The following is a 21,282-nucleotide window of genomic DNA, read 5'->3' as shown; positions in this document are numbered from 1 at the left end:
ATTTCTCCCCCTAATTTTTTGCTGCTACTGATATAAATAATGCAATAATTATAGATATATGCATGATTCTGGTTTCTTCTTTTGAGTGTTTCTCAAGTAGAGTGTCAATGAACATCATGTGGACATTTGGTACATATTATCTGGGAATGGGTGGGAGATTTGGCAGAAGCAGTGATAAGAACACAAGGTTCATCTGAATAGATGTTCTCTATCCTTATGTTAAAATTTAACATATTAAATAAATATGTTTGCATGTTATTTTATCAAGAACATTATTAATAGTATAGTAGTCTATTATTTTGCAAGTACCATAGTTTATTTTTTTCCTATTTGGAACCAGTCTGTTGTTCCATGTCCAGTTCTAACTGTTGCTTCCTGACCTGCATACAGGTTTCTCAAGAGGCAGGTCAGGTGGTCTGGGATTCCCATCTCTTTCAGAATGTTCCACAGTTTATTGTGATCCACACGCTGGGAAAGGTTGGGGGCGGGAGGAGAAGGGGACGACGGAGAATGAGATGGCTGGATGGCATCACCGACTCTGTGGACATGAGTTTGAGTGTACTCCGGGAGTTGGTGATAGACAGGGAGGCCTGGCGTGCTGTGATTCATGGGGTCGCGGAGAGTCGGACACGACTGAGTGACTAAACTGAACTGAACTGATAGTTTATTTAACCAAACTTTATTTATTTGTCCAGATAGACTTTTTTCAATACTTTGTTGCTAATACTATAAAAAACCTATTAATCACTGAATATTTCTGATTACTTTCTAGAATAAAATTTCTGAAATGGAATTAGTAAATCAATGAATACTGAAATTTGATACACATACTTGTAAGTGGTTTTGTCCACCTGATTTGTATTTCAAGGAGAAATTATTGTTAGCTGATTCAGTTTTCTCATAATTAATATGGCCTTCTCTCAACTTCCTCACTGATAACCACCCAGACTCTGCTTGATTCCACCTAACTATGGAGACCTCATACCCGTGAGGTAGCCCAGTTTGACTGCAGAGTTCCAAAGAATAGCAAGGAGAGATAAGAAAGTGTTCCTTAGTGAGTAATGCAAAGAAATAGGGGAAAAAATAGAGTGGGAAAGACTAGAGATCTCTTCAAGAAAGTTAGAGATACCAACGGAACATTTCATGCAAAGATGAGCATAATAAAACAGAAATGGTATAGACCTAACAGAAGCAGAAGATATTAAGAAGAGGTGGCAACAATACACAGAACTACACAAAAAAGATCTTCATTACCCAGATAATCACAATGGTGTGATCACTCACCTAGAGCCAGACATCCTGGGATGCAAAGTCAAGTGGGCCTTAGGAAGAATCACTATGAACAAAGCTAGTGGAGGTGAAAGTGCTGCACTCAATATGCCAGTAAATTTGGAAAACTCAGCAGTGGCCTCAGGACTGGAAAAGGTCAATTTTCATTCCCATCCCAAAGAAAGGCAATGCCGCACAATTGCACTCATCCATCTCACACTCTAGCTTTGTTTGTAGTGATGCTTCCTAAGGCCCACTTGACTTCACATTCCAGGATGTCTAGCTCTAGGTAAGTGTGTACGAACAAAGCTAGTAGAGGTGATGGAATTCTAGTTGAGCTACTTCAAATCCTGAAACATGATGCTGTGAAAGTGCTGCACTCAACATGTCAGCAAATTTGGAAAACTCAGCAGTGGCCACAGGACTGGAAAAGTTTTAATTTCCAATCCCAAAGCAAGGTAATGCCAAAGAGTGCTCAAACTACCACACAATTGCAATCTTCTCACACACTAGTAAAGCAATGACCAAAATTCTCTAAGACAGGCTTCAGCAATATGTGAACCATGAACTTCCAGATGTTCAAGCTGGTTTTAGAAAAGGCAGAGGAACCAGAGATCAAATTGCCAACATTTGCGGGATCATGGAAAAAGCAAGAGAGTTCCAGAAAACATCTATTTCTGCATTATTGACTATGCCAAAGCCTTTGACTGTGCGGATCACAAGAAACTGTGAAAAATTCTGAAAAAGATGGGAATCCCAGACCACCTGACCTGCCTCTTGAGGAACCTGTATGCAGGTCAGGAAGCAACAGTCAGAACTGGACATGAAACAACAGACTGGTTCCAAATAGGAAAAGGAGTACGTCAAGGCTGTATATTGTCACCCTACTTATTTAACTTCTATGCAGAGTACATCATGAGGAACGCTGGGCTGGAAGAAGCACAAGCTGGAATCAAGATTGCTGGGAGAAATATCAATAACCTCAGATATGCAGATGACACCACCCTTATGGCAGAAAGTGAAGAAGAACTAAAGAGCTTCTTGATGAAAGTGAAAGAGGAGAGTGAAAAAGTTGGCTTAAAGCTCAACATTCAGAAAACTAAGATCATGGCATCTGGTCCCATCACTTCATGGCATATAGATAGGGAAATAGTGGAAACAGTGGCAGGCTTTATTTTCTGAGGCTCCAAAATCACTGCAGATGGTGATTGCAGCCATGAAATAAAAAGACGCTTACTCCTTGGAAGGAAAGTTATGAGCAACCTAGACAGCATATTAAAAAGCAGAGACATTACTTTGCCAACAAAGGTCCGTCTAGTCAAGGCTATGGTTTTTCCAGTGGTCATGTATGGATGTGAGTGTTGGAATATGAAGAAAGCTGAGCGCCAAAGAATTGATGCTTTTGAACTGTGGTGCTGGAGAAGACTCTTGAGAGTCCCTTGGACTGCAAGGAGATCCAACCAGTTCATCCTAAAGGAGATCAGTCCTGGGTGTTCATTGGTAGGACTGATGTTGAAGCTGAAACTCTAATACTTTGCCACCTCATGCGAAGAGCTGACTCATTTGAGAAGACCCTGATGCTGGGAAAGATTGAAGGCAGGAGGAGAAGGGGACGACAGAGGATGAGATGGTAGGATGGCATCACCGACTCAATGGACATGGATTTGGTTAGACTCTGGGAGTTGGTGATGGACATTGAGGCCTGGTGTGCTGCGGTTCATGGGATTGCAAAGAGTCGGGCATGACTGAGTGACTGAACTGAACTGAACACATGCTAGCAAAGTAATGCTCAAAATTCTCCAAGCCAGGCTTCAACAGCCTGTGAACTGTGAATTTCCAGATGTTCAGTCTGGATTTAGAAAAGGGAGAGGAAATTGCCAGAGATCAAATTGCCAAAATCCGTTGGATCATCAAAAAACTGAGAGAGTTCCAGAAAAATATCTACTTCTGCTTTATTGACTATGCCAAAGACTTTGACTGTGTGCATCACAACAAACTCTGGGAAATTTTGAAATAGATGGGAATACAAGACCACCTGACCTGCCTCCTGAGAAATCAGGAGGCAGGTCAGGAAGCAACAGTTAGAATGGGACATGGAACAACAGTCTGGTTCCAAATGGGAAAAGGAATACGTTGAGACTGTGTATTGTCACCCTGCTTATTTAACTTACTTGCAGAGTACATCATACGAAATGCTGGGCTGGATGAAGCCCAAGCTGGAGTCAAGATTTCCAGGAAAATGTGAATAACCTCAAATATACAGATGCTGCTGCTGATAAGTCACTTCAGTCGTGTCTGACTCTGTGCGATGCCCTAGACGGCAGCCCACTAGGCTCCCCTGTCCCTGGGATTCTCCAGGCAAGAACACTGGAGTAGGCTGCCATTTCCTTCGCCAATGCATGAAAAAGAAAAGTGAAAGTGAATTCACTTAGTTGTGTCCAACTCTTCGTGACCCCGTGGACCGTAGCCCACCAGGCTCCTCCATCCATGGGATTCTCCAGGCAAGAATACTGGGTTGGGTTGCCATTTCCTTCTCCACAAATACACAGATGACACCACCCTTATACCAGAAAGTGAAGAAGAACTAAAGAACCTTTTGATGAAAGTGAAAGAGGAGAGTGAAAAAGGCAGGATGGACCTCCCATTGAAAATTTAGTTTAGCTGTTGAGATTGATAGTGATACACACATCTCAATAGGATATGAAAAGGTCTGTTACACACATAATGAGGCTTTCTGTGGAGGGCAGGTGGCTAGAAACCAGATCCAAAAATGGCTTGAGAGAGCAGAGGAAGGATGCAGGCTTGAGATTTTTATGGTCTTTTAGGGATGGATTGGGGATGAAGGTTCTTGGTGAAAAACCAGAACTTATATGCTTTAAATTTTGTTCCTGTGGCAAGGAAGTATCACTTGAGCTTTCTTTCAAGTCACCTAGTCCAGCTTTCTTCCATGACTTCAGGTCCTATTTAGATCACCTGGTATCTTACTCTTGAATTTAACCCATTTATAGTTATTAGGTTCAGAGAAGGCAATGGCAAGCCACTCCAGTACTCTTGCCTAGAAAATCCCATGGATGGAGGAGCCTGGTAGGCTGCAGTCCGTGGGATCGCTAAGGGTCGGACACAACTGAGCGACTTCACTTTCACTTTTCACTTTCACACATTGGAGAAGGAAATGGCAACCCACTCCAGTGTTCTTGCCTGGAGAATCCCAGGGACGGGGGAGCCTGGTGGGCTTCCATCTAAGGGGTCACACAGAGTCGGACAAGACTGAAGTGACTCAGCAGCAGCAGCAGCAGCAGTCCAGATGTCAGTAGAAGAAGAAAAGACGAGGCTTACAAATTGTCATCGAACAGGAATAAAGCTAGTCATATTCTTTATTTTGGTTGGGAAGACTGTTTTTAATACTATAACATATTTTTTAAATATCTTAATGTAACTCCAATTTCTGTCACTGTTCTTTTCTTCTACAGAAAAAGCACACTAAAATTTTTTTCTTTTTTAAAAAAATTATTTGTTTTTAATTGAAGGGTAATTGCTTCGCAATATTGTGTTGGTTTCTGCCATACATCAACATGAATCAGTCATAGGTATACATATGTCCCCTCCCTCTTGAACCTCCCTTCTACCTCCCATGCCTTTCTACTCCTCTAGGTTGTCACCCTGGCTTGAGGTCCCTGATTCATACAGCAAATTCCCTTTGGTATCTATTTTACATATGTTAGTGTATATGTTTCCATGCTACTCTCTCCATTCATCCCACTTTCTCCTCCCTTCCACACACCTGTGTCCATAAGTCTGTTCTCTATGTCTGCATCTCCATTTCTATCCTACAAATAGTTTCATCAGTACTGTCTTTCTAGATACCATATATATGAGTTAATATACAATAGCTGCTTTTCTCTTTCTGACTTATTTCACTCTGTGTAACAGGCTCTAGGTTTGTCCACCTCATTAGAACTGACTCAAATGCATTCCTTTTAATGTCTGAGTAATATTCATTGTATATATGTACCACAGCTTCTTTAACCATTCATCTGTTGATGGACATCTAGGTTGCTTTCATGTCCCAGCTATTGCAAATATTGCTTCAGTGGACATTGGGGTACATGTGTCTTTTTCAATTTTGGTTTCCTCAGGGTCATGCCTAGTAGTGGGATTGATGGGTCATATGGCATTTTTATTCCTAGTTTTTAAAGGAATCTCCATACTGTCTTCCATAGAGGCTTTATCAGTTTACATTCCTACCAGCTGTGTAGGAGTGTTCCCTTTTCTCCACATCCTGTCCAGTATTTATTGTTTGTGGATTTTTTGATGATGACCATTCTGACCAGTCCAATTTTTTCAACTGCATTTTTGAAATATTATTTCAAGTCTCCCTAGTCTCTTGATTTTCTTATGATATTGCTGTTTCCTGTAGGTGTGATGAAGAAGTATCGACAGTGAGGGCTAAATCTGGCAACATTAAAGACATTTTAAAATAACCTTTTTCTTGTGAATTACCTTGTGACTGTTATTTGGAGAATGACATAAATAGGAGAACACTTGGAGGGAAAATAAATAAATCACACAGGATTAGATAATTTTGCTTGGGAAAACACAATAAATTTTATTTTAGGCATGTTGAATAGTGATGATTGTATGTCCAGGTTGTTCTTATAATTAAAAAAAAATCTTGGAAGTCAACCCTTCTTACTTACTTTAAACAGTAAATGTAAGATTTATACTATAATATTTTCTAACACTTATATTCACTTTTTAGGATCGCCTTGTGATCCTACTTTACTTCTGAGCTGTGCTCCCTGCAATGTGATCTGCTCCATTATTTTCCGGAATCGTTTTGAGTACAGTGATGAGAAATTACTAACCTTGATAAAATATTTTAATGAAAATGCAGTGCTTGCAAGCACCCCCTGGATAGAGGTAAAGTCGATTCTCTTTAAATGGGAAACAATTTTCTAGCTAATTGATTGCTCATCCTTCCACATCCCTTTTTGTCCTATCAAAATGGATAATGTTAATCAAACTATCACCTATAACTGATTAGTGAGTTATCAATTCAATTTAGCTAATGAGTTGTAAAATGTGAAATATAGTAATATAAAGAAAAATATAATATTGTCGTGTATCAATTATAGCAAAATCTTTTTTTCAGAAACCTTTTTAACCCCCTGATTTATATATCTATAGATAAAGAGAGTGGTATATAAAATACGTTTTTTATGATAGTACATGTGAGGAAAAGTTAATAACATATGTGGTACATCCTTTATAACTAAAATTCTATGTGGAATGTAAGGTTACGATGTTTTCCATTTGGGAAGGACCATAGAGGACAAATACTCTATTCCTCATTTTTTGGAACATGAAAATTCACCCGGAAATATTAAACATATTTTCCAAAGTAGCCTAACCAAGAAAAAGAATGAACTAGACTTAGAAGCTAGATTTCTCAATTCTCTAGCTAGTTTGATACAAGCTACCAGGCTATGGTTTTTCCGGTGGTCATGTATGGATGTGAGAGTTGGACTGTGAAGAAAGCTGATCGCCGAAGAATTGATGCTTTTGAACTGTGGTGTTGGAGAAGACTCTTGAGAGTCCCTTGTACCGCAAGGAGATCCAACCAGTCCATTCTAAGGGAGATCGATCCTGGGTGTTCATTGGAGGGACTGATGCTAAAGCTGAAACTTTAATACTTTGGCCACCTCGTGAGACGAGTTGACTCACTGGAAAAGACTCTGATGCTAGGAAGGGTTGGGGGCGGGAGGAGAAGGGGACGACCGAGAATGAGATGGCTGAATGGCATCACCGACTCTGTGGACATGAGTTTGAATGAACTCCGGGAGTTGGTGATGGACAGGGAGGCCTGGTTGTGATTCATGGGGTCGCGGAGAGTCGGACACGACTGAGCGACTGAACTGAACTGAACTGAACCAGCCTTAATAAATTTCTTCAGTGTCTAGCAAAGGTATTAAGTCATGACGGTACTATTTAAAAAGGAGCCAATACCCTTTAGGATTAGAAATAGCCAGGTGAATAAGGGCAGCGTGTATATATCTCAGGGCTTTCTGGGTGGTTCTAGTAGTAAAAAAGGCATCTGCCAATGTAGCGGGTGTAAGAGACACAGGTTCCATTCCCTGAGTGAGGAAGATCTCCTGGAAGAGGGCATGGCAACCCACTCCAGTATTCTTGCCTGGGAAATCACATGGACAGAGGAGCCTGGTGGGCTACAGTCCATAGGGTCACAAAAAGTTGAACATGACTGAAGAGATTTAACACGTATATTTCTCAGGGTTTAAAATGCTTAAATAAAAATCCGTTCCGTTCCGTCGCTCAGTCGTGTCCGACTGTATGCGACCCCGTGGACTGTAGCCTACCAGGCTTCTCCGACCAAGCTACATAATTTAGGCATTAACTTAATATTTCTGGTGAGTTTCAGTTCAGTTTTCAGTTCAGTTGCTCAGTCGTGTCCGACTCTTTGCGACCCCATGAATCACAGCAAGCCAGGCCTCCCTGTCCATCACCAACTCCCGGAATTCACTCAAACTCATGTCCATCGAGTCGGTGATGCCATCCAGCCATCTCATTCTCTGTCGTCCCCATCTCCTCTCACCCTCAATCCCTCCCAGCATCAGAGTCTTTTCCAGTGAGTCAACTCATCGCATGAGGTGGCCAAAGTATTGGAGTTTCAGCTTTAGCATCAGTCCTTCCAATGAACACCCAGGATTGATCTCCTTTAGAATGGACTGGTTGGATCTCCTTGCAGTCCAAGGGACTCTCAAGAGTCATCTCCAGCACCATAGTTCAGAAGCATCAATTCTTTGGTGCTCAGCTTTCTTCACAGTCCAACTCTCACATCCATACATGACCATGGGAAAGACCATAGCCTTGACTAGACGGACCTTGGTTGGCAAAGTAATGTCTCTGCTTTTTAATATGCTATCTAGGTTGGTCATAACTTTCCTTCCAAGGAGTAAGCGTCTTTTAATTTCATGGCTGCAATCAGCATCTGCAGTGATTTTGGAGCCCAAAATAATAAAGTCTGACACTGTTTCCACTGTTTTTCCATCTATTTCCCATGAAGTGATGGGACCAGATGCCATGATCTTCGTTTTCTGAATGTTGAGCTTCAAGCCAAACTTTTCACTCTCCTCTTTCACTTTCATCAAGAGGCTTTTGAGTTCTTCTTCACTTTCTGCCATAAGGGTGGTGTCATCTGCATATCTGAGGTTATTGATATTTCTCCTGGCAATCTTGATTCCAGCTTGTGCTTCTTCCAGCCCAGCGTTCCTCATGATGTACTCTGCATATACGTTAAATAAGCAAGGTGACAATATACAGCCTTGACGTACTCCTTTTCCTATTTGGAACCAGTTTGTTGTTCCATATCCAGTTCTAACTGTTGCTTCCTGACCTTCATACAGGTTTCTCAAGAGGCAGGTCAGGTGGTCTGGGATTCCCATCTCTTTCAGAATTTTCCACAGTTTATTGTGATCCACACAGTCAAAGGTTTTGGCATAGTCGATGAAGCAGAAATCAGTGTTTTTCTGGAACTCTCTTGCTTTCTCCATGACCCAGCAGATGTTGGCAATTTGATCTCTGGTGCCTCTGCCTTTTCTAAAACATGCTTGAACATCTGGGAGTTCACGGTTCACATATTGCTGAAGCCTGGCTTGGAGAATATTGAGCATGACTTTACTAGCGTGTGAGATGAGTGCAATTGTGCGGTAGTTTGAGCATTCTTTGGCATTGCCTTTCTTTGGGATTGGATTGAAGACTGACATTTTCCAGTACTGTGGCCACTGCTGAGTTTTCCAAATTTGCTCGCATATTGAGTGCAGCACTTTCAAAGCATCATCTTTCAGGATTTGAAATAGCTCAATTGGAATTCCATCACCTCCACTAGCTTTGTTCTTAATGATGCTCTCTAAGGCCCTCTTGACTTCACATTCCAAGATGTCTGGTTCCAGGTGACTGATCACACCATCGTGATTATCTTCTTCGTGAAGATCTTTTTTGTACAGTTCTTCTGTGTATTCTTGCCACCTCTTAATATATTCTGCTTCTGTTAGGTCCATAGCATTTCTGTCCTTTATCGAGCCCACCTTTGCATGAAATGTTCCCTTGATATCTCTAATTTTCTTTAAAAGATCTCTTGTTTTTCCTATTCTGTTGTTTTCCTGGTGAGTTTATTCATTACTAAAAAATGGTGTGAATATTAATAGACTTAGAGGGAATTGTTGATCATAATATAATAATGGTATGAGACTTTAACACACCATTTACACCAATGAAGAAATCATGCAGATCTAAACTTAATAAGGAAAAATTGGTGTTAAGGAACGCATTAGATCAGATTTACACAGAACATTCCATCCAAATGCAGTCAAATACACATTCTCTTCAAGTGTACCTGAAACATTCTCCAGGATAGATTGTGTTATGTCACAAAACAAATTAATAATGTCAATAAGTTCAAGAAATTGAACATATGAAGCATCTCTTCTAACCATAACTGTGTGAAACTAGAAATCAATCACAAGAAAATATAACTGGAAAAAATACAAACATGTGGGGATTGGATAATATGTCAATAAAGAAATCAAAGAGGAAATGAAAATATTTTGAGATAATTGAAAATGGGAATAGAACATTTAAAAATCTTTGTGACAAACAAAAACAGTTCTAAGAGGGAGTTTTGTAGCAAATAGTCCTACCATCAGAGGAAACTAAAAAAAACTCAAAAAAAAAAAAAAAACAATCTGACCTTACACTAAAATAACTAGAAAAAGAAGAACAAACAATGCCCAAAGTTAGTAAAAGGAAGGAAATAATAAAAGTCAGAGATCAAACAAATGAAATATTAACTACAGACAATAGAAAAAAATCAATGAAACTAAAAGCTGGTTCTTGAAAAGATAAACAAAAATGATAAACCTTAGCCAGACTCATCAAGATAAAAAGAGAGACAATCCAAATAGATAAAAGTCAGAAATGAAAGAGAAAAGCATTACAACTGATATCACAACACTTCAAAGGATCATGATCACCACTATGAACAATTACATACCAGTGAACTGGATACCTAGAAAAAAAGTGTGCATTCACAGAAACACATAACATACCAAGACTAAATCAGGAAGAAACAGAAAATCTAATCAGACTGATCATCAGTAATCAAATTGAATTAATCATCAAAACACCCCCATCATTGGAAATATAAGACTAGATAGCCTCACAGGTGAATTCTATGAAAAATTTAGAGATGTTAATACATATCTTTCTCAAACTTTTGCAAAAATATTGAAGAGAAAAGAACATTTCCTCAAAAATTTTCAATAAAATATTTGCAAACAGAATTGACCGATACATTAAAAGGGCCATAAACCAAATGATTGTGAAGTGAAAGTCATTGAGTTGCATCTGACTCTTTGCAATCCCCATGGACTATACAGTCCATGAAATTTCCCAGGCTAGAATACTGGAGTGGGTAGCCATTCCCTTCTCCAGGGGATCTTCCCAACCCAGGGATCAAACCCAGGTCTCCTGCATTGCAGGCGGGTTCTTTATCAGCTGAGCTATCAGGAAAGCCCAAACCATGATTAACTTAAATTTATCCCAGCGATGCAAGAGTGGTTCCATATCTGCAAATCATTCAATCTGATACATTAAATTAACAAAATGAAGAAAAATTTTATGATCACAAACTATGTTAAAAAAGGCTTTAAAAAAATTCAACATCCATTTATGGCAAAAGCTCTTCATGAGTGAGTATTGAAGGAATACACCTCAAAATGTAATAAAGGGCATAATGACAAGCCCATAGCTAACATCATACTCAACAGTGAAAATCTGAAAACATTTTTTAAGATTAGCAAAAAGACAAGAATGCCAGTGGAACAAAATGGTTACCTACTAAATGGGAAAAGAGATTTCCAAACAATATACCTGACAAGGGATTAATTTAAAAAATTCACATGGAACACGTGCAATTCAAAATCAAAAACAAAAGAGCAAACTCAAAATAAATTAAAGTGTCTAGAGGATGTGAATAAACATTTTTCCAAAGAGGATAGATATATAGATGTCCAATAAGCATATGAAAATATACTCAACATCACAAGTCATCAGGGAAACGCAGATCAAAACCACAATGAGATATCACCTCATACCAGTCAGAATTCAGTTCAGTTCAGTTCAGTTCAGTTGCTCAGTCGTGTCCGACTCTCTGCAACCCCATGAATCACAGCAGGCCAGGACTCCCTGTCCATCACAAACTCCCGGAGTTCACTCAAACTCATGTCCACAGAGTCGGTGATGCCATCCAGCCATCTCATTCTCTGTCGTCCCCTTCTCCTCCCGCCCCCAACCTTTCCCAGCATCAGAGTCTTTTCCAGTGAGTCAACTCGTCGCATGAGGTGGCCAAAGTATTAGAGTTTTAGCTTCAGCATCAGTCCTTCCAATGAACACCCAGGATTGATCTCCTTTAGAATGGACTGGTTGGATCTCTTTGCAGTACAAGGGACTCTCAAGAGTCTTCTCCACACCACAGTTCAAAAGCATCAATTCTTCGGCGATCAGCTCTCTTCACAGTCCAACTCTCACATCCATACATGACCACGGGAAAAACCATAGCCTTGACTAGACGGACCTTTGTTGGCAAAGTAATGTCTCTGTTTTTTAATATACTATCAAGGTTGGTCATAACTTTCCTTCCAAGGAGTAAGCGTCTCTTAATTTCCTGACTGCAATCAGCATCTGCAGTGATTTTGGAGCCCCCAAAAATAAAGTCTGACACTGTTTCCATTGTTTCCCCATCTATTTCCCATGAAGTGATGGGACCAGATGCCATGATCTTCGTTTTCTGAATGTTGAGCTTCAAGCCAACCTTTTCACTCCCCTCTTTCACTTTCATCAAGAGGCTTTTGAGTTCCTCTTCACTTTCTGCCATAAGGGTAGTGTCATCTGCATATCTGAGGTTATTGATATTTCTCCCAGCAATCTTAATTCCAGCTTGTGCTTCTTCCAGTCAGAATGGCTTTTGTCAAAAAGAAATAACAAGTTTGGGGAGAATGTGGAGAAAAGGGAACCCTCATGAACTGTTGGTGGGAATGTAAATTGGTGCAGGCACTATGGGAAAACAATATGCAAGCTCGTCAAAAAATTAAAAATAGAACTAACGACAATTCAGCAATTCCAGTCCTGGATATTTATCCAAAAGAAATAAAAACACTAATTTGAAAATGTGTATGTACCCCTATGTTCACTGTACCTTTGTTTACAATGGTCAAGATATAGAAGCAACCTTACTATCTATCAAAGAATGAGTGGATAAGGAAAATATGGTTTGTATATATACAATGGAAATTTATTCAGCCATATAACAGATTGAATAGTGCTGTTTATGACAGTATGGATGGGCCTAGAAAATATTATGCTAAAGGGAAAATGTAAGGCAGAGAAAGACAAATACCATATGATTTACTTCATGTTTGGAATTTAAAAATGAAAACAAACAAAACAAAACAGAGACTCATAGACCCAGAGAATAAACTAGTTGTCACTTGAGGGGAGGGAATGTGGGCATGAATGAAATAGATTAAGAAGTCTGAACCTCTGGTTATAAAATAAAGTCACAGGGATATAATATACAGCACAAGGAATAGTCAATAACATTTCAATAGCTGTATGATGACAGAGGGCTCCTAAACTAACCATGGTGAAAACTTTGTAATGTATATAAATGTCAAATCACAATTTTGTACATCTGAAACTAATAAATATTGCACATTAACTATACTTTCATAGAAACTATAACACAAAGGGTTTGATCCCTGCACACTTTTTAGATGACTCCCTGTAGACATGTGTGTAGGGTAAACTAGAGTGAACACTGGGTTCTACCTCTATCACTAGTTTTGCATCTTAAACTGGTTGACTAACTTTTCTGAATCTCAGTACCCACATTTGGAAAGATGGTAGTATGATCCTGAATTTCTTTAGAGAGCTATGGTTAGAAATGAATTTGAATGGTTTTGAAATTAGTTGGTAACCTGTGCATGCTGTTACTCCAGCCAATTTATCAGTTCCTTCTCAACTTCAAATGTATTTTAGTGCAAGATGCATGTCTTATTCATCTTAATCTACTCATTTTATAGCAATGTGTTTAATCCATAATATGGGCCAGTAAAAGTCTGCTGAATAAATTAATGAATGATTCTTTCATCTTTCAGCTCTTCAATGCTTTTCCATCTTTACTACGTTATTTCCCAGGAAGTCATAATACAATATTTAAAAACATGGCTGAGCAAAGAAAGTTTATTTTGGAGAAAATAAAGAAACACCAAGAATCCCTGGACCTCAATAACCCTCAAGATTTTATTGATTACTTTCTGATTAAAATGGAAAAGGTAAAATGGAACCCAGATTTGCTACTTCATCTTTGTGGGTGGAGTGATGTGACACATGGAATAGCTTTGTTCTTCTCAGTGAAATTGGTTTACTAGAACAAATGCTCCTTCTTAAAGATGTGTTCACTGCTTGCACATACAAGAATGAATATTGCTTGTGCAAACCATACTGGATGTCTCGAGAGATTTATAAATTGTCACTGAAAATTATTTGGAAGTTTTTATATTTACCATGTTAAAGCTGGTTCTTTATTTGGGGACAGGTTGAAGCACTCACACACAGACAAATAGGCACATTCAAGATTATTGATAGGCAGCATATTCTTTTTCATCATATAAACTCCATGAATGGATGATGTAACAAATGAGAGAAACCAGGAATTGGTGGGAATCAAGAAAGGCTTACTGTTGGAAAGATAGTAGGAAACAGCTGAGGTAGGTTTTGAGAAAACTCTGGCTTAGATTAGCAGAGATGACAAAATTGGTTCAGGGAATGATAAGTGCAGTGATGAAGTGTGTGGAATTTTTAGAGATTATCTTGATTGTAACTGAGAAACTGTCATGGGTGTAATGACTGATGATTTTGGGAATAGTGTTGCAGTTTGAGGGTAGGTGATTCTGAATACTTGAGTGAGAACTTCAGATATGATGAAATAAACAATAGACCCTTGAATTGACAGTGAGTAGCAGTGATGACTTGAAAAGAGACAAGTTAGAAACTGCTGAAGAACTGATTTGCTCTAGTGAGTATCAAAAGTAAAGAATCAGAAAAGACTTGGAAGTTTAACTCTATGTTTTAACTGAAGTAATTCTAACAACTCATCTAATTTTACCTTCATCTATAACACTCTCTAATGTTTGACTTAATTTTTCAGATAAGTAAATTTTTTAAAAATTATGGTGTTATATGGAATTATTTTATGTTGTTTATAAGGCTCTTTTATTTATCAAGTAATCCTAATACATCATTGCTAGGAAAAACACAATAAACATTCTGAATTTACCATGGACAACTTGATCACCACTGTATGGGATGTGTTTAATGCTGGAACAGAGACAACAAGCCTCACTCTGAGATATGGGCTCCTGCTCCTGCTGAAGCACCCAGAGGTCACAGGTAGGATCACAGATGATGGACAGGATAAAATTCTGGGTAGAAATTGGCAGGCAACATTAATGACTATTCCATTCTTCATCTGCCTAGATATTGTACGAGAAGAAAAATTCATCATTAGTAGATCTTCCTATAACTGGATGAATTAAATTTAAATTAAAGTGAAGCATAATGAAATATTTAATCAGCAGCAGAGGTTTCAAGGGCTGAGGTTACTGTTGTTTTCTGTGGTGGAGCATCATTGATCTGCATTATGTCAAATGTAGTAAAGAGAGTTATCCTAGGATCTGGAAAGCATTACCCTTCTTCTCTCTCTAAAAGGGCATTGCTTTATAAAGCCTTCTAAGTCCAGATAAATATATTTTTGTCAAAAGATAATTCTACACAAATGCATTGTGGTGAAAGGATTGATTCAGAAAATCACAATCATTTGTCAAAAAGCTTCACTCTAAAAAAGTTATATACAAATTAAAAATTCTTTTCAATTATATCCTTTTGGGCAAACGAATTTTCCAATGTAACCATGATTAAGAAGATAAAAAAATGTCTTTATCATTAGACCTAAATTATGATTCCTATCTTGCCAGCTAAAGTTCAGGAAGAAATTGACCGTGTGGTTGGCAGAAACCGAAGCCCCTGCATGCAGGACAGGAACCGCATGCCCTACACAGATGCTGTGGTGCACGAGATCCAGAGATACGTTGACCTTGTCCCCAGCAATCTGCCCCATGCAGCAACTCGGGATGTTAAGTTCAGAGAATACCTCATTCCCAAGGTAAGAGGTATTTCATCTATACTCAAGACTCTTGAAAGTGAAAGTCGCTCAGTCATGTCCGACTCTTTGAGACCCCATGGACTACACAGTCCATGGAATTCTCCAGGCCATTATACTGGAGTGGGTAGCCTTTCCCTTCTCCAGAGGATCATCCAAACACAGGAATTGAACCCAGGTCTCACTTATTGTAGATAGATTCTTTACTGTCTGAACCACGGGGAAACCAGTAGACAGCTAGGCACTGTATAATTCTACTGCTGTGATAGTTGATAACTGGTGTCTTAAAGTGGCTCAGCTGGTAAAGAATCTTCCTGCAGTGAAGAAGACCTGGGTTCTATCCTTGGGTTGGGAAGATCTCCTGGAGGAGGCATGGCAACCCACTCCAGTATTCTAGCCTGGAAAAACCCTATGGATAGAGAAGCCTGGTGAGCTACAGTCCATGGGATCGCAAAGAGTCAGACACGGCTGGGTGACTAAGCATGCACACAATTGTTTACAGGTACTACACAGTCATGTCATACGTTTTACCCTCTGACCACATGCTCCTTTCCGTTTTGTTTGTTAATACAATTTAATAAATACAATAGTGCTTAGGCTTCCACAGGGTTCTCAGTACACTGATAACTCTACACTCTGCCTGTTCATTAGCCCACTCTTCTGTCTACTTCCTTATTTTCCAGTGTATGTTTTACTATTATGGGCACTTAACCAGTGTCCTCTATTCTCATATGTCTCACACCATGCTGCCCCCACCTGACTATCTAGCAGATAGTTAGTCTCCTCCCTAACTGTTTGTTTCACTTACTTATCCAAAATCCACTGCAACAGTCTTCTGCCTTTCTGCCTGTGCTTGAGCTAATGACTCCTTCTGAAAAAGACCATGCAGCCCAGCAGGTTGATATTATTATCACCATCCTTAAATGAATCCTCCATCTTATCCAACATTCTTGCTTGGTAACCCAACTCAACTTGCTCCAACAAGCATGACATGGGCTTTCAGCCTTGAATTCTTCCCTTCTAGTTCTCCACTGAGGACTTCTCCCCAAGTGAGTTAGTCTTCCACAAAGAAACTAAGAGCCACTGTAGGAAACTCCCTCAACTCCCGTCCACAAGGTTTACAAGTTTAGCTACATCCACACCCTTTGTTTTCTCTTTCATTTTGTTGTAGAAGAAGGGCTCTCTTTTTATCTAAAGTAAATCTTTCTGCCTGTCTCATGGATCCCTTTCCTGTCACTTTTTCAGGAATCATTTCTTCTTTTTTCTCTATCTGTATTCTCTCTCTCCTTGCTGGCTCCTTTCCATTAGCATTTAAACATACTCAATCCTTTTGCATTTTAAGAAACATTTTCCCAAATCCTAATCCGTTCTGTTCAATAAAAGTGGTGAGAATGGTTATCCTTATCTTATTTCTGATATTAGAGGAAAAGCTTTCCCCTTTTCACTGTTGAATATGATCTTGACTGTGGAGTTGTTGTATACAGCCGGTGTTAGGTTGAGGTATGTTCCTTCCATACCCGCTTTGTTCAGAGTTTGTTTGTTTTTTTATCATGAATTAGTGTTGACTTTCATAGATGCATTTTCTGACCCTCTTGAGATGGTCATATGATTTTTATCCCTCATTTTGTTAATGAGTTGTATCACAATGATTGATCTACACATATTGAACCATCCTTGCATCATTGAAATGAATCCAGCTTATTCATAGTCTATGGCCCTTTTACTGTATTTTTCAATTTAGTTTGCTAATATTTTGTTGAGGATTTTGTGTCTATGTTTATCAAGCCTATTGGCCTTTCAGTTCAGTTCAGTTCAGTTCAGTCGCTCAGTCCTGTCCGACTCTCCGCAACCCCATGAATCACAGCACGCCAGGCCTCCCTGTCCATCACCAACTCCCGGAGTTCACTCAAACTCATGTCCACAGAGTCGGTGATGCCATCCAGCCATCTCATTCTCTGTCGTCCCCTTCTCCTCCCGCCCCCAACCTTTCCCAGCATCAGAGTCTTTTCCAGTGAGTCAACTCGTCGCATGAGGTGACCAAAGTATTGCAGTTTCAGCTTTAGCATGAGTCCTTCCAATGAACACCCAGGATTGATCTCCTTTAGAATGGACTGGTTGGATCTCCTTGCAGTACAAGGGACTCTCAAGAGTCTTCTTTTTCATTTTTTTGTAATGTTCTTCTCTGGTTGTGATAGCAGAGTAATGTTGACCTTACAAAATAAATTTGGAAGTGTTCCTTCCTCTTGTATTTTTTGGAAGAGTTTGAGAAGAGTTGGTATTCATTCATCTTTAAAAGTTGTATTTGGTAGAATTCATTACCAAAACTATCTCTGTGCTGTGCTTAGTTGCTCAGTCATGTCTGACTCTGCGTGACCCCATGGACTGTATCCAACTGGGCTTCTCTGTCCATGGGGATTCTCCAGGCGTGAATATTGGAGTGCGTTGCCATGCCCCCCTCCAGGGGATCTCCCCAACCCAGAGATCGAACCCAGGTTTCCCCAACTGTAGGCCAATTCTTTACTGTCTGAGTCACCAGGAAAACTCAAAACCATCTTTCGGTTTTTTTGTTTGTGTGTTGGGAGTTTATGACTACAAACTCAATCTCCTTACTAGCTACTGCTGTGTTCAAATTTTCTGTTTGTTCATGATTCTGTCTTAATAGGTTGCATGTTTTTAAGAATTAATCTATTTTTTCCAGGTTATCCAATTTGTTCATGTATTGTTGTTTATTATCATCTGTCATCATCCTCTGAATTTCTGTGGTATCAATTTTAATGTTTCCTCTTTTATGTCTAATTTTGTCTGAGTTGTACCTCTTTTTTTCTTGATGAATCTAAAGGTTTGCCAACTTTGTTTCTCATTTGAAAAAATACAGGTCTTATTCAATATTTTCTATTGTCTTATTGGTCTCTCTATTTTTTCCACTCTTTATTATTTCCTTTCTACTACTTTTGAACTTTGGTTTTTATTCTTTTTTGAGTTCTTTGAGGTATCAAGTTAGGTTTTTTGTTTGAGATCTTTCTTATTTCTTGATGTAGGCACTATGAACTTTAAAAAATTATTTATTTTAACTTGATGCTAATTACTTTACAATATTGTAGTGGTTTTTGCCATATATTGACATGAATCAGCCATGGGTATACATGTGTTCCCCATCCTTAACCCCTCTCCCACCCCATCCCTCCCTATCTCTCAGGGTCATCCCATTGCACCAGCCCTGAGCACCCTGCCTCATGCATCCAATCTGGACTGGCAATCTATTTCACATATGATAATATACATGTTTCAGTGTTATTCTTTCAAATCACCCCACCCTCGCCTTCTCTCACAGAGTCCAACAGTCTGTTATTTACATCTGTGTCTTTTTGCTGTCTTGCATATAAGGTCATCATTTCTACCTTTCTAAATTGCATATATATGCATTAATATACTGTATTGGTGCTTTTCTTTTTGACTTACTTCACTCTATAAAATAGGCTCCAGTTTCATCCACCTCATTAGAACTGATTCAAATGTATTCTTTTCAATGGCTGAGTAATATTCCATCGTGTATATGTACTACAGCTTTCTTATCCATTCATCTGCCGAGGGACATCTAGGTTGCTTCCATGTCCTGGCTATTAGAAAGAGTGTTGCGATGAACATTGGGGTACATCTGTCTCTTTCAATTCTGGGTTCCTCGGTGTGTATGCCTAGCAGTGGGATTGCTGGGTCATATGGCAGTTCTATTTTCAGGTTTTTAAGTACTCTCCACACTGTTCTCCATAGTGGCTGTACTAGTTTGCATTCCCACCAACAGTGTAAGAGGGTTCCCTTCTCTCCACACCCTCTCCAGCATTTATTTTGGATAGCTATTCTGACCAGCATAAGATGGTACCTCATTGTGGTTTTGATTTGCATTTCTCTGATAATAAGTGATGTTGAGCACCTTTTCATGTGTTTGTTAGTCATCTGTATGTGTTCTATGGAGAAATGTCTGTTAAGTTCTTTGGCCCATTTTTTGATTGGGTCAATTATTTTTCTGGAACTGAGCTGTAGGAGCTGCTTGTATATTTTTGAGATTAATTCTTTGCCCGTTACTTCATCTGCTATTATTTTCTCCCATTCTGAAAGCTGTCTTTTCAACTTGCTTATAGGTTCCTTTGTTGTACAAAAGCTTTTAATTAGATCCCATTTGTTTATTTTTGCTTTTATTTCCATTACTCTGGGAGGTGGGTCTTAGAGGACCCTGCTGTGATTTATGTCGGAGAGTGTTTTGCCTATGTTTTCCTCCAGGAGTTTGATAGTTTCTGGTCTTATGTTTAGATTTTTAATTTTTATTTATTTATTTTTTATTGGAGGCTAATTATTTTACAGTATTATATTGGTTGGTTTTGCCATACATTGACATGAATCCGCCCCGGGTGTACATGAGTTCCCCTTCCTGAACCCCCTTCCCACATCCCTCCTCCCTTTATCCTCCCTCTGGGTCATCCCCGTGCATCAGCCCCGAGCATCCTGTATCATGCATCGACCCTGAACTGGTGATTCGTTTCACATATGACAACATACATATTTTAATGCCATTCTCCCAAATCATCCCACCCTCACCCTCTCCCACAGAGTCCCAAAGACTGTTCTATACATCTGTGTCTCTTTTGTTGTCTCGTATACAGGGTTATCATTTGTATCTTTCTAAATTCCATATATATGCGTTAGTATACTGTATTGGTGTTTTTCTTTCTGGCTTACTTCACTCTGTATAATTGGCTCCAATTTCATCCACCTCATTAGAACTGATTCAAATGCATTCTTTTTAATGGCTAAGTAATACTCCATTGTGTATATGTACCAAAGCTTTCTTATCCATTCATCTGCAGATGGTCATCTAGGTTGCTTCCATGTCCTGGCTATTATAAACAGTGCTACAATGAACATTGGAGTACATGTGTCTCTTTCCATTCTGGTTTCCTCGGTGTGTATGCCCAGGAGTGCGATTGCTGCATCATATGGCAGTTCTGTTTCCAGTTTTTTGAGGAATCTCCATACTGTTCTCCATAGTGGCTTTACTAGTTTGCATTCCCACCAACAGTGTAAGAGGGTTCCCTTCTCTCCACACCCTCTCCAGCATTTATTGCATGTAGACTTTGGATAGCAGCCATTCTGACTGGTGTGAAATGGTATCTCATTGTGGCTTTGATTTGTATTTCTCTGATTATGAGGGATGTTGAGCAACTTTTCATGTGTTTGTTAGCCATCTTTATGTCTTCTTTGGAGAAATGTCTGTTTAGTTCTTTGGCCCATTTTTTGATTGGGTCATTTATTTTTCTGGAATTGAGCTGCAGGAGCTGCTTGTATATTTTGGAGATTAATCCTTTATCAGTTGCTTCATTTGCTATTATTTTCTCCCATTCTGAAGGCTGTCTTTTCACCTTGCTTATAGTTTCCTTTGCTGTGCAGAAGCTTTTGATTTTAATTATGTCCCATTTGTTTATTTTTGCTTTTATTTCCAATATTCTGGGAGGTGGGTCTTGGAGGATCCTGCTGTGATTTATGTCGGAGAGTGTTTTGCTTACGTTCTCCTCTAGGAGTTTTATAGTTTCTGGTCTTACATTTAGCTCTCTAATCCATTTTGAGTTTATTTTTGTGTATGGCATTAGAAAGTGTTCTAGATTCATTCTTTTACAAGTGGTTGACCAGTTTTCCCAGCACCACTTGAAAAGAGACTATGTTTTCTCCAT

The 21,282-nt window shown here is 39.2% G+C and overlaps 1 protein-coding gene across 3 annotated transcripts in view; it reads left to right on the top strand.

Moving 5' to 3' along the window:
• LOC148776008 (cytochrome P450 2C21-like) overlaps positions 1-21,282 on the top strand; it is a 48,054-nt gene that overhangs the window by 13,233 nt on the left and 13,539 nt on the right. For 2 of the 3 annotated variants that reach the window (XM_088842149.1, XM_088842150.1), the window contains exons 4-7: positions 6,029-6,189; positions 13,500-13,676; positions 14,652-14,793; positions 15,378-15,565. In XM_088842149.1, the coding sequence (XP_088698275.1) occupies positions 6,029-6,189; positions 13,500-13,676; positions 14,652-14,793; positions 15,378-15,565 (668 nt within the window). The remainder of the gene's footprint in view (positions 1-6,028; positions 6,190-13,499; positions 13,677-14,651; positions 14,794-15,377; positions 15,566-21,282) is intronic. The other variant, XM_088842151.1, reaches the window with a different exon arrangement.

The sequence above is a fragment of the Moschus berezovskii genome, chromosome 12 (genome assembly GCF_049115385.1).
Source record: "Moschus berezovskii isolate FMDL1 chromosome 12, NW_MosBer_1.0, whole genome shotgun sequence".
Classification (NCBI taxonomy): domain Eukaryota; kingdom Metazoa; phylum Chordata; class Mammalia; order Artiodactyla; family Moschidae; genus Moschus; species Moschus berezovskii.
This window is presented reverse-complemented; position numbering and strand designations above follow the sequence as displayed.